General features: G+C 25.0%; 1 protein-coding gene across 2 annotated transcripts in view; it reads left to right on the top strand.

The window, feature by feature from the left end:
- Nucleotides 1-14,900, top strand: part of Dip-B (Dipeptidase B) — a 35,741-nt gene extending 20,841 nt beyond the window's left edge. For both annotated transcript variants that reach the window (XM_011506715.1, XM_011506716.1), the window contains 5 exons: nt 4,058-4,205; nt 9,098-9,450; nt 10,271-10,549; nt 11,347-11,589; nt 14,638-14,900. In XM_011506715.1, coding sequence (XP_011505017.1) covers nt 4,058-4,205; nt 9,098-9,450; nt 10,271-10,549; nt 11,347-11,589; nt 14,638-14,799 — 1,185 coding nt within the window. In that variant the 3' untranslated portion in view covers nt 14,800-14,900. The remainder of the gene's footprint in view (nt 1-4,057; nt 4,206-9,097; nt 9,451-10,270; nt 10,550-11,346; nt 11,590-14,637) is intronic.
- Nucleotides 14,901-15,168: the final 268 nt, after the last annotated feature.

Genomic DNA, 15,168 nt, shown 5'->3' with positions numbered 1-15,168 from the left:
CTAGTTGTGTTTTTTTGCTTATTGTAATTACAAAAAAAGTTAGAAAAACATAAGATTTTGTTGATTGCTTATTTTTAATTAAGAACATCTTTAAATATTTTATTAAAACTGAATTACAATGTATGTGATTAGTTTGTTAATTTCTAAAATGTAAGCATTGATGCTACTGCATTTATTAAATGTTTTTTATATTTAAATTACTATTAAATAATTTAGAATAAATGAAAAAATTAGTGAAATAATTGTAATTATAAAAAAATGGTATGAATATAATATAGTATACCTTTTAAAATGGAATTATTAATAATCTTTATTAAGATATTTGCCTGTTGATTAAATTACAATGATTATGAGATGTCAATTTAAACATTCTAATGTTAATCATTATTATGAGTAATCAGGAAAAAAACACGTTTAATTGTTGCTACTATATCTTATAACTAAATGTTCGAGATAAAATTGTGTACAGATAAAATTAAAGTACACTTTTCAACTTGAAAATTTTTAAACATCATTAGTTTAAAAATATGCTCTTGTACTTATAGTCTTTCGATTGCATATACGAATGCATGCGTGCATGTGTAAATAGGGTATTAATTATGTGAATTCTAAATTTAATTTCTAAATTGAATTCATTTAATATTTACAGATAGCTAGAGAATAATTTCCTAATTCGAACGAATTCGTTATATTTTCTTTTATTTTACCTAATTCCAAATAATGTACGAAATAATAATTTAGTTAGAATTATGAGTTTTGTATAGTATTATTTATCTATAATTGATTTTATTATAAAAACATATTTGTATATAATATCTTTATTCTTATTAGAAGGTAATTAAATAAAAAAATATATTTTAACATGCAAAAAAATATGCATAGTAATATCTTTTAATTATATATTGAAATTTATATACAAAAAACTATAAAAATATTATACTATTGATAGCATAAATCAGGTTTTACGTTTTATGCAAATATATTTTTTAAATAATACTATTCCACAAATTGTCTTTATTTGGTTTTTAAACAGGAATCTTAGAAATATTTTCATTCCCAAATATTAGATCAATCTTACTAGATTAATGATTTTTAATATTTACGTATACTTTATATTTGCTTATATAAAATATAATATGAAAACTATTTTTTGTTGTTTTATGAGAATAATAAACTAATCCGCATTTTCTATTTTTGAGTGAAATTCTATGATTACATGATTTTTGTATTAAATTTTCTCTATTATTTATTTATTTTGTATTACGTATAATATACTGTTCTCATTTTATATTTTTGACTTAAATAAGCTTTGAATTATATAATTTTATGATTATTGGTGAATTATATGATTATTGTATTATATTTTCTCTCTTATTTACTTATTTTCTATTACGAGTGATGTACTGTTCTCATTTTATATTTTCGAGTCAAAAAAGCTTTGAAAATATAAGTAATATTCACATCAATTTAAGAATTGAAGCACACACCAAGTCTTCAAAATTTCACTTTTTCTTGTAATATCTAAAAGATAAAATAAAGATACTTAAGGGCTACTTGTCGGTAAAAACCATTGAAATACGATGAACGTTAAATATATGTATTAAGATGATACCAACTTACAGAAAAATTTAACTATAAGCTTAAACATAATTTATTGAACTTATTCAAGGTTTCAATTGCATTTCCAATTGTTTCTTGAATTTGTTTGAAATTCAGTTTTAGAAGCTTTATTTTGCATTCGTAATAGATTTATTTGTATCTTAAGATCCTGCATAATATATTGTTCATCATAAAACATTTCTAATTAATACCGTAGATACTTTTTACCAACTTACTTATGCATATCTACACTTTTGCCCGTAACTAAAAAGGCCATATGAACTTTTTTCAGTTTGAACTTCTTCCATATTAAGTGCCATAAAATTAAAAAATAAAAAAAAAAACAGGCTACTATGAATACAATATTGTTTAATTTTCCGTTGAGTAGCAATCAAGTTATTGTTGCGATCACCAGACCCGATACCGTGTAGAAATGATATATTTTCATAAGATTATATTAAAAGTAATGAAATGCAAAATTTTAAATAATTTTTGATACCGCACTCACGAAGAAATTGATACAATTTCTTTTCAGTTTCATAAAACTACAACAATAAATAAAATAGCATGAAATAAAAAAAAAAAAAAACCTTAAATAACTTGAGCGACTGTGTAACGAAATTGCCTTTTACACTTTCGATCTTATGCGTAGTTTCCCAACCTTTTGACCTAGATAACTGTAGATCGTATCACGATTCTTTCGAAGTATAATATTATTCAATAAAATAAACAAATAACTTAAATCGTTACAAAAAATTACAATAAAATAATATAAATATGACTTTGACTATTAGCGTTTATTAGATGCGTATATGATTCGATAGAATGCCATTGATATAAGAATTTTCTTGCGATTTATCATAAGTTTAATGGTTTGCAAAAGAAAAGAAATCGAAACCTTAGATGGTTGGGAACTACGCGATGGTTATCAGGTACTATCCGAGTTCGTCAACGAAGCGGAAAACGGATACCGTCGAAATCTAGATGGTTCGGAACGACGTAACAATTATTGTCCGTCCTCTATCGGAGTTCAGGAACAGAACGGAAAACGGAGACCATCGAAATTCAGACGATTCGGAACGGTAGGACGATTATCGGCTGCTAAAGGAGTATTGGAAACGGAATAAAGAACGGATGTTATCCTCCGCGATGATTACGTGCACTTCCATTTTCTACTATTTCAAAAACATCTATAGAATGCGATTCCTTCCTTACAGCACTTAAAGCCGCTTATTAAGCGGCAAATGAAGCACAAATTAAATATTTGCTGTTAAATTATTGGCTCGATTGAATCGCTATCTTTCCTCACTAATCGAATGAATTTTGCAACTTGTCATCAGAAAGTATAATTGCTAGCTTAGCCTTTATTATTATGTAAAATCTGTTTCTTATATTTATAGCTTTTACGAGCCCTTGATAATGTAAGACTAAGACTGGCTTCATGAAATATGTTAATAAAATTTAATTTTAAATTTCTAATTTCATTTTTATCTATTTATGCGTAAAGATTTAATGGAATTGATATTTTTTCAGAATGTTACATCATTAGAATATTAATTATATGTAAATGGGAATATAAAAGTAAAGCTATTAAATATTGCACGTATAGCGTATATTATTAAAATTTTAGAATAATAAAGCGAATGAAATTTTGCATTTTTTTATAATGTAATTATAAATTTGTTTATTAATTTTAATGTTAAAATTTTTTTTTTTAGTGCTTCAAGAATATTTTAGTAAAAATTGTCTTCAAACATACATTATCATTATAGAACAATTTATATATATGCGTATATATATATATATATATATATATATATATATATTTTTTTTTTTTTTTTTTTTTTTTTTTTTTAAATAAAATACCATAAAAAATGGCTATTGTATATGTATATATTATATATTGGGGCAGATGCGTTCGTGAATGTGATCAGTTTTTACCTTGCTAAGTACCAAAAATAAAATATTGTAAAATGTACATTTATTTCAGTAAATTTTAGTATTACATATTCATTTTATTACTTTCTCGTTCGCAAACATAATATATATATATATATATTCATTTATCTTTCCATGCTATATAAGAAATTAAATTAATACGTATCTCAAATCATTTTATTGTGAGCTATCTACATAGCTATATTTATGTTTTTCCATCTCTATTAAAGCTACATTTTAAAAACGAAAATATTTTAATGTTTAACAATTGTGCAATAACAATAGATACAATATAAATTATCTCATTTATTCTTTGAATTTATATATTTAAATCGATGAGAAAGTAGAGAATATTTTAAAATACCAAACTATTGAATTTCTCATTTGTCTTCCCAACTTAACTTCAATAAAAAGCAATAAAAGTTTAAACAAGCGAAAACCACCAGACACCCAAGTTTAATTCGGATGTATTTGTCCCTGTTTTAAATTAACTCCATTCTAATGCTTTTCCATGTTGTAGCCCCTGGAGGTTCGCGAAATCAGTCCCGACCTTTCTTACAAGGCCACAACATTAGGTATATGGAGTCCGATTTGCAGCAAGAAACTTCAGGGAGTGGTAAAGCTCGCTACTTCTCTCGAAAGCGGCAGATTCGTTGCCCGCGACATCGGTGAGTTTATGCTTTCAGTAAATATCACCATACACACTCATATAGTTTAAGTAACGTGGGCATTTTAGAGTATTTCAGACATCTTTTAAACCTCCATAGCACAATTGAAAATGAAGGAGAAGTGTATAAGAGGGACAAAATTATTATCTTAAAAATGAGCAGGCTTTTATGTTAATGTTGAGAAAGCAGATGCTGTAAAAGATATTATCAAGTATCTTACAATATAAATTCTTGAATATTTTTAATTCGTGTCATGCTTGGGGAAGAAAACAATTTTTTTCCATTATATCATCGTTAACATTTAAATAACGAGGTATTAAACTTGAATGTCGGCATTTTTAACTTCTAGTTAAATATAACTTTTTGTTAAAAATAACATGCATAAAATATCTAATTTTTATCGAGCAACACACATATTTAAAGTATAAAATTAAAATATCAATAATACGGTATAGGATGATTGTTATTTTGAAAATGAAATTTTTAATATTTTATCGTTTGTATATTTCTTATTAGATATTTATTGAATAATAACAAGTCTTTTATTCGTACATTCACAAAATTTTACAAAAAATAATTAACTATTAATTAATGTAGTCTTTACATTGGTACTGTTTTTAATTGGTCAATAATGTTTGTCTTACTTTATATTGATACAATGGTTTTAAATATTATATTTTTAAATAATATTTCAGAATTTTTATTCTGTAATTATCGTATTAATTGAAAGGAATGAAAAATTATCACCGCATTAACAAAAATATAGTGCGAAAGAAAAAAAGTGTATATTAAGTGTATATTAAAGCGTCTGCGACTAAAATATTATAAATTTATTCGTGTGTGTAATAAATTAACAACAATGGAGATTCGCTACCAAGTTTAATTGAATTTATACTTTTGTTTGCTGTACAATGTAAACTTTAATTTGATAGTACTAACGCATCAGGTTTAATGTCAAATATTGTTAGTGCAAATCATAACATGGCATTACGAAAATTAAAAATAAAGCAACGACAGTAATGTTATAAAATTATGTCAAATCCAATAGAAATATAATGTAATCTTTGAGGATATTAAAGTAAATCTACCAGTAATATAATAAGGTAAGGACGAAAGTTATCAAAGTTTGAATTTACTAAACTTAACAAAAGATTTAATTAATTTGTATACAAATTATTTAAGAAATGTACATATTGGTGGTTTTTAGAAACTTAAGTAAATAAAAATAATGGTCATTTAAAATAGTTAAAATTTTAAATTTTAATTCATCATTTTAAAATTTCATAAAAACATAAGTGAAGGAAATCTTCTATTATATTTACATAATTTTATTTTTTGTTTTCAAATATCTTTCAATCTTATTATCATGTTATCATTACCTTTGTATACAAGATTGATAATTAACGTTAATATCAAAATTAAAATACTGAATTTCAAAACTGCATTTCAATAGTCATGCCATTTTATTGTACAAGAAGGAAAAACTGTAATATATTTAATTATTTACATATTTATGAATAAATAAAGAATAGAAAGGTAAAAAGTTTACATGGAAGAGTATTTACAGAGTCAGATGGAATAAATGAGAGAGGACAAAAGAAACTAATATAACAAAGAAGAAAAACGAAAATAAAAATTAATAATTTTAATATGTATGAAAAATGAAATAAAATTTTATTAACTAAATGGAAAAAGAAAAGAAATCAACTGCTATTGCTGCAAAATGAATACCGATCTTCCTAGAAAGTTTCAGTTTTTCATTTACACTTTTTTATTTTTTATAGTGCATATACAACACGCACAAGCTTTCTTACCTTATCTAACAAGAGTTATAAGTAGTCTTGAGTTTAGCAATACTACGATTACTGAATACATTGCTCTGACATTATCAGAGATGCATGTATAAACCAAAGTTTCCCCCGTGAACTTTTGAATTGGCAAAAAGACAGTTAAAAATACCATAATACGCTTAGTTTCTTTTAAAAAGTACTTATTAAATATATTTAATAAATATGCGTTGATTTTTTCTTTTTCACGAAAGCATTCTTAAAGTTTTTGTTTTCTAGTTTCGAAAATATAAACTTCCAATAAAAATTATTCTTTTATAAAAATACGTTTGCACTAATGTGAAAAGGAAAAAGTTGAAATACTGAATAATTAAACTCAAAATTTTTTAATTTTAAATTACTTTTAATAAAATTTTAAATTGAATTAAACTACAATCGAAGTCTGAAATAATCAGCTGCAGTTAGAAAGGTAAAAGAAAATTAATATATGCAAATATGAATAATTATATATAATTTTAATAAGACGAAGGCTTAAATAAATGATGTAATCCATAAATATAATAATTATTTATTGGAATATCATTTAAGACGCAAATTGAAAGAACTCAGGTACAATTTCTGATTGAATAAAGTCTTTTTTTTTTTTTTTTTTTTTTTTTTTTTTTTTTTTTAGTATTCATCTTTAAAAAGTCATGACTTTATAAAGACAAAACTAGAAAACAAAAGTATAAAAAATATTGTAAATGCCATAAAATTTTTACTAACAAAGTTGTAAGTAGATTACTTCAGTCTAAATATTGTCACGAAAGGTCATATAACCTGTAGAGTGCTATCTCCTAGATATTTGACGAAAGATATAAAGGTAGAAGAGAAGCTCAAAGATAGAAAAGGAGTTTTGTTCAAAAGAAAAGAAATGAAAATGTAGAAAGTAAAATGTAAGTACTTCAAAATTATGCTGAAAAGGATATAGCGTAAAATATTTAACAGGATATAGTAGGTACGACGATATTTTTCTAAAATAATTAATTTGTTATTATAATAATTTTTATTTAATATACTGAATAATATAGTAATTGTTCGAAGTCTAACTCATTTTTAAAATCATTTAATGTAGATATGGAGCAAATATATAAAAAATAAATGCTAAATATTTATATATTGATAATAAAAAAATCTATAAATGGAAATGATGAAAAACATTTTAATTAAAATTGGCCTTAAATATTTAGATGGAATTAATAAATAGAGATAAAAAATAGGTTATAAGAAATAAAAGAAATTATAATGATAATACTATATAGAAAGTAAAGCGTGACTTAGAAAGTAAAGTCTAGAATGACAAATATTTATATTCAACGAGAGATTGGGGGAGGGGAGAAAGAGCCAGAGAGAGAGAGAGAGAGAGAGAGAGAGAGAGAGAGAGAGTATGTAATCTATGCTAGGCAACAGAAGGGTGTATAAATTAATAAGAATAAAATATGCAATATATGAACGTATATAAAGTATGGTATGAAATGACAAGCCTTATTGTCAAAAAACGGATCGCGTTAATTAATTCACTCAGTATATGAAATAATGTTGCTACATAATATATCCATATGCCATTATTACTGCAATTGTTCAATTTCGATTAAAAAGTCGATCTTACATTTTATGCACATGTACTTAGTGATTATGTATATTGAAACATTTGCTGATGAATAATTCAACAATTTGTATTCCCTAAATAATTAGTTTGGAATAAGTTTGGAGTAGACTCTTTTTTTTTTTTTTTTTTTTTTTACCAACAGTACCACTTTACATATTGCTTTAGATAATAAATTACTGCTTATAATAAGAAAGTGTTTTAATGCGAATAAATAATAAATCTGTTGACATATATGAATCAGCTATTAGAATCTGGATACTTTTATTTTATGTAACTACTAGTTTAGTTTTCAAGTAGCAAATTAAACTATATACTATAAAGTTTATGCTAATGCTATAATTATATATTCCTAATTTTTTAAGTAATTTTATAAGTGTAGATTAAGGTACTGATTGGAAAACTGAAACACTTTGGAAGTTCGTCAAGATAATATAATAGAACACTATTTTTCCGAGCATAATTCTAGTTACATAAATTTATAGTTACTTTTTTCTTTTTTCTTTAAATTAGATTTTATCGAATTATATTCCTCAGCATACATTAAACAGAATAAGAATAATAATTTCTCTTACACGAACCAATATTTTACATGCATAGAAATATACTATAAGAATTTGTAAATGTATAAAAAAAAAAAAAGAGTTTATTTTATAATAATTATTTTATAATTATTTTGATTCCTGGTGAGTCTTGAAAAATGAAACTATTGTTGGACAGCTTCGAAATTTTATAAAAATATCAATGACAATGAATGTATATTATATACAAGACAATGATTGTTAATTATAAAATAATTATCTATACATATAAATATTAAATGAAAATTAAATAAAACAAAAAAATAATTTTAAAAAATATCGTGAATTATTTCATATACGTTTTAAATTCGAAATCGTGATACTTAAATTTACAATAATGTATGTGCGATCTTCGAAGGATCGAAGCAGGTTCCTGAAGGTTCCTATACATATTATAAATTGTGTACTAAGAGTACTTGCTAATTGCATATGCATTGTTATATCGTATGAACATTATATAGATATGTATACATAATTCAAAGTATATGGAATTATGTGCACTTCAATATAAAATCGACCAAAAATAATATATTTTAATTATTTTAACGAAGCAAACTTTTTCTATATGCAAATTTTCGAAACTTGACTTACTGTGTGTCAGCGGTTGATTAAACCAATTCGGATTTAAGTAAATTATTTTTCTTTTCTTCTTTTGTTTAATTAATTAATTTTCTGAATTAATTTATTATGAGAAGACGTCATTTCAGTCATAAACTTTTATACAACTTATTGATTGATATTTTTATAAACATTAACGATCATATATAATTTTCAATATATATATATATATATATATATATATATATATATATATGCTTAATATTTATTAGAATAAAAATTTTATAGTGTTTACTTAATTAGCACATTGATTTTTTATAGGCGGATCGGATCCAGAACGAATGGCACCAGTGCGTATTGAAGAATACATTCGCAATGTATTCATTGGTTCAAACATTGATATACAGGTCATCTCCGATCCAAAAATTCTGCAATACGAGTATCCACTCTTCTCAGCTGTAAATCGTGCGTCCGCTGACATTCCACGTTTCGCTGGTCGAATTATCTTCCTTACATACGAACCGAAAGATCCTACCTGCGTCCTCGAAACAGTTATGCTAGTCGGCAAGGGTGTGACCTATGACACCGGTGGTGCTGATATTAAAACTAACCATGCTATGGTCGGTATGAGCCGGGATAAATGTGGTGCTGCTGCTTCAATTGGCTTCATGCAGGTATTTGTGGCTATTTTTTTTTACAGACCATTGTATTAAAAGATGCTCTTTTCCGATAAAATTATTTGCAAAAAAAAAATATTCATTCCAAAATCAATATTAAGAAAATTCTTTTGTGAAAAAGTAATTAAGAATTATGTTGAATATAAATGTCGAAATATTTATAGAAATATAAATATATTTTTAAATGTTAAGACTAATTATGAAGAATCAAATATTTTGAGAAAATTTTGTATTGCCAATGAAAGAATGTTTGGATAAGTGCAATGAGCAGCTGATAAAATATTTTTATTCTTATATACTCAAGCACACACACACACACACACACACACACACACACACACACATATATATATATATATATATATATATATTATAATTTTATTGCGAATGTATAAAATAATGTTAAGTAAAATTTTACGTTTATTAAATAGAAACAATTGTTAAAATTTTATCCGTTATTCAATTACTATAAAAAAAATTAAAAAAATTACATATAAAAATGATATGATATCAATCCAAAAGAGATCATTGAAACATTTTGTTAACATAATGTATGTTTAAAATTAATAGATACTACATGGATATTAAATATTAGTTCAATTTTGGTGCGCGCGCGCGCGCGTGTGTGTGTGTGCGTGTGTGTTTGCCCGGTTTGTTACTTATTATAAAACTCATTGTATAATTAATTAACTTGGATAATTTTTCTTTGAAATAAATATCAGATCTATCAATCCAATGCAAATTATTTACACATTTTTATCAAATAATGAAATACCAATACTTTTCATTGCATAAATCTTATGACGTTACGTTGCAGACTGTAAATCTTCTACAACCACCAACTGTCAAGGTTGTGGCGGCAATTGGGGTCGTGCGTAACAACTGCGGTGAAAAAGCCTACGTCGCTGACGAGGTAATTACTGGACGATCTGGTGCCAGAATACGTGTAAACAACACCGATGCCGAAGGCCGGATGGTTATGGCTGACATTCTTTATCATATAAAAGAGATGGCCATGTGTTCGGTGAATCCTCATATTTTTACCATTGCCACGCTTACCGGACATGCGCAAATGAGCGCCGGAAAAGGATTTTCGGTAATATAGCATGTCTTGTTTACCCATCTTGTTTACCTACATTTAATAACAAAATTAAAAGTAAATTTTTCAACTATGATAATCTAATACAAAATTATAACCATGTAACAAGTTAGTACTTTAATTCGCGTATTAGCATATAAATGCTGCAATTCGATTCACGTATATACTACAATTTTAAGTAATTTAAAGTTGCCAATAAAAGTTTACTTCCCGTCTGAATGTATAGTAACTTACTTAATAAGTGTAACTAATTAGATTTTATGTCTAATGGAACATATTTATAATTTTAAATAAATTACTCGGTATTTGAAAATTGAGATAGTAACTGAAATGTCGTGTTCCAACAATTTTTAACGTATAGCAAATAATTAGTGAAGAATAAACTTTTGAAGAGCAATGAATAAGCATTAAGAAATATGTAATAATGAATATGTATGTTACAAAAGTATGAATTTGATTGATTGGAAATATATTATTCGGATGTAGAAATAAAACTCTACATTAATAAATGAGTAATGAACAGTATTAAAGAAGTTCTAATACGTATAATTAAGATTTCAAATTTGTCCCAAAAATTATTATATTTATTTAAATAAAATTTTTTCATTTTCAATTGATATAAAAAATGGCGGGGATGAATAAAAATTGTGATATTTGTTATTAAATTTTTTAAAGTTATTGAAAAATATTTTTAACATTAATAAAATGTTAATTATTTCATTTAGCTCAATGTATATTTTATAAAAATAAAGGATTCGCGAAGCAAAATAATTGTTTAAATTTATGGATTTCAGATTGTGATAGACAATTCTGTTGCAAGATCGGAATCTAATGCTTATAAACTACAAGCTTGTGGGGAGGTAATGGGCGATATGTTTGAAGTTTCAATATTGCGTAGAGAAGATTTTGCTTCGCATAAAGGTAAAGCCGAAGGCGATGATGTACTACAATCATCTGGAAAAAAATCGAGTGTTGGATCAGAAAGAGGGCATCAAGGCCCCGCTGCTTTTCTTATGATGTCATCTGGACTTAAAAAGGTACTTTTCATTTTTCAAGATAGTATTACTTATTTTAAATATTTTAAATATTCTTTGATACCTTTATACGTATATATTGTTATAAACTATAATTAAGACTATTAAATATTAATATATCAGTTCAATTTAGAACTAAATAAGCGCACTTGGGTAATTACAAAAATATATAAGTAGTAACCCGATTTATAAAATATTCAAAGTATAAAATTTTAAATATCTTTTAAGTAAGTAATGAGGTAATAAAAATAAACAACAAAATAAAAAGCAAACAATAAGAAATAGCTCCAGTGAACTGAAAATTGAAAAACTAATAGTAATTTATCTTACCATTTAAGTCAATTTAAAAATATAAGAAAATATTATTAATTTGATAATTTTTGTATAAAAAGTTTTTTTTTTTTTTAAAAAAATTATAATCATAAAATTATAGTTACAAAAATCAGATAATAAAATTAATATAATTTAATTATTAATTATATTTAAAAGATATCATCCTCATACAAATTCTAAGATATTTTAAAAAACAAATATAAATAAAAATGATAAAAGTAATATTGTATAATTGTGAATAAAAGAAGAGAAAATAAATAAAATAATAAGAAAAAGCTTTAATAACAAGGGAGACTTCTAAACAAATTATAACAAAATTAATTTATATATCTATAACTGATTTTTTTATTTAAAACACCTCATACACGTCATGTATTGTTTCGTTATATGAGAAAAATATAAAAGGTTATCAAAAGTTTATTTTATTTAGTCTTATAATAATTTTAGTTAATTATACCATAAATTACTGTTTAACTATAATTAATTTTATTAACTGTTTTAACTGTTTTATTATAATTAAACTTATTGGAAACATTTCTCGTTTAGTTAATTTGAATCTTTATTAAAAATGTTAAATCATGAATGTAGATCGGATACTATGATTTAAGCATCCTCATTCAGCGTAATTCTATGATTTTGTAAAATATTTGAAATTCTTGCTAAAATTCTTTTAATGCCTGATCCGGACATGAATTATTTGAACTTTAATAAATTCTTATTAAATATTATAAGCAGCTTTTATGCGTATTAGATTACATCAACTATTACATTAAGCTATAAAATCTAAAAAAACATTTTATTTTTTTACTATGTACATTAAAATATTGTAATTATTTATAAAAATGTACTTGTTCTATTATTAAATATTTTTTTAAATCTTAATAAATATAGGTAGTATACACACTACAGTTCAAAAAAAAAAAATTTTATATTTAAATGAGTAACTTATCGTTCACCAAGATACTGTGCGCTAAGATTGAAAGAAATCTTTATATATTAGAAAATGCGAGTGTTATAGCATTTTACAATGTACCTACTTGAAATAATTAATTAATTTATTGCTTAGAGAAAGAGGGATGTGTAAATTTAATCAATTATATTAACTTCTTTTTAGTTGTTAAAAATTGTCACTAATAATGTACCCAATATTTTGCTTTAATTGTTTTAATGTTTTAATGCGTTTTATTTGAATTTTTTATTAGACAAATAAAAAAAATTTCCTTAAACAATTAAATTTAATTATTATAGTACTATCTATATTTATAGAAAAAATCATTTCTTCATCTTAAAAAGTACTCTATTCACACCTTTGCACATCGTGCCAACCATTACTTCCCAATTTCCATCTCGTGACGAATTTTCGCGTCGTGCACATGTTTGTATTTGTAGACGTACAAGATTTCATCTTTGTTTCTCTCTCATCCGTATCAGAACGACAAGTGCACACTTTCTGCTCATATATGAGACGTTGCACGACGTGACGACACGACAGCCGTCCCTACCATATGGGATGTAGTCGAGTCGTACAATCGTCGACATCTGGTACTGGTCTCCCACCCCCCACGTCCCTACCACTACCAGTCGGTTTCCCTGTCCGTCCATCCCTGCATCCTTCCATTCATCCTTCTCTCGTACTCTCTCTCTCTCTCTCTATCTATTATTACCCATTCTCCCATTCCCTTTTGTCCGCTCTCTCACTCATGTGTCAGTTTTCAAATCAAATGATTCATTAAATTCTGAAAATTGACCGACAAAAAGTATCTTTTAATTATCATTTTACAAATGAATTATTTCACCTGTAAAAATTGTTTTAATATTATCGTATCTCATCTATAATATTAAATATTAAATGAATAAATAATTCGATCATAATAATCATATAAATACCAGACAATGTACAATTTTTCATTGCTATTCAAATTTAATTTTTAACACCTACAGTTTATTATATTATAATTATAATCTTTTCTTTTGATTTGCTACAATAAAATCTTGATATAAAAAATTCATAAAATATAATGTTAAACGTTAATTTAAAATAATGATTGCTTATTTACAGAATTTTGTTTATAAGTATGTTTTACATGTGCATAAAATGTAAGGAATTTAATAAACATTCATTGCGTTTTGTAAAATGACGTTTTATGAATCTATTGAGTTATAGACTGAAAAGCTTACGAATATTATAAAAATATTATAACAATAATATTTAATAATTAGAGATTTAAAATTGTCAAATAAATAACAGAATATATGTACAAAATATATTATTTTTGTATTAAATTATATTCATGCCAAGAATGAGTGGAATGAAAATACAAATAACATTAAAATAAAATGTAAATAACAATTGCATTTAATAATTTCAATAGGTTAACTATAACTAATTAAAACTTAATTCTTATGAAAACTAGTAGTACTATCGTTCTATTTGTTTATAATTTTTTTTCTTTCCTTTTCGTTTACAACTCTTAAATTAAATGTCTTTCAAAATAACCAATACACTTACTGTATTTGATACTCTTCGAAATTTAAGTCAAGTAATATACTGTAAATGTTCCATTCGACATTGAAAAATACAAAAAGAATCAAGTATAATCTATGAAGCCTAAGGAAACCAAGAATCCAGCACAAATTCCTTCCATCATCATTTCCTGATCCCGTCATTACCTGATCGATGATTCAACTAAATTGACTAAAATTAATCAACTTTTGCAGTCTGGTAAGGAAAGCGAGAAGCCTCTTAAATACAGTCATCTTGACATCGCAGCCAGTGCAGGAGATCTACCAGATATAGCAACGGGAGCACCAATCCTCGCGCTCGCTAAAAGGTTTTTAAATAAGGAATTTGAAGACAACCTCGCCAAAAACAGCAGTTAAAGCAGAGATATTATATTGCTCACATTGTTCTTTAAAAACAATTTGGTTTTTTCGTATTAATATTTTTGCGCATTCAAAGAATGTTTCTTATACTAACTAGCGAATACGATTTCTTTTTTTTTCGAATACGATTTTTTTTTTTTTTTTTTTTTTTTTTTTCATATACAATATGTTAAGGGATCAAAAATTCTTCTATAATGTACACTATGTGTTTATGTTACTTGAATAATTATTTATATAAGAATTGCATTTTATGTATAATAAATTCAAAATAAGTTTTTAAAAATAAAAAAATACTAATCTGGTTCAATATATGCCCTATCTTTTGATAATATAAGAAAAATGGATATTTCATTTAATTAATAAGAA

The sequence above is a fragment of the Ceratosolen solmsi genome, unplaced genomic scaffold (assembly GCF_000503995.2).
Source record: "Ceratosolen solmsi marchali unplaced genomic scaffold, CerSol_1.0 scaffold6, whole genome shotgun sequence".
Classification (NCBI taxonomy): domain Eukaryota; kingdom Metazoa; phylum Arthropoda; class Insecta; order Hymenoptera; family Agaonidae; genus Ceratosolen; species Ceratosolen solmsi.
This window is presented reverse-complemented; position numbering and strand designations above follow the sequence as displayed.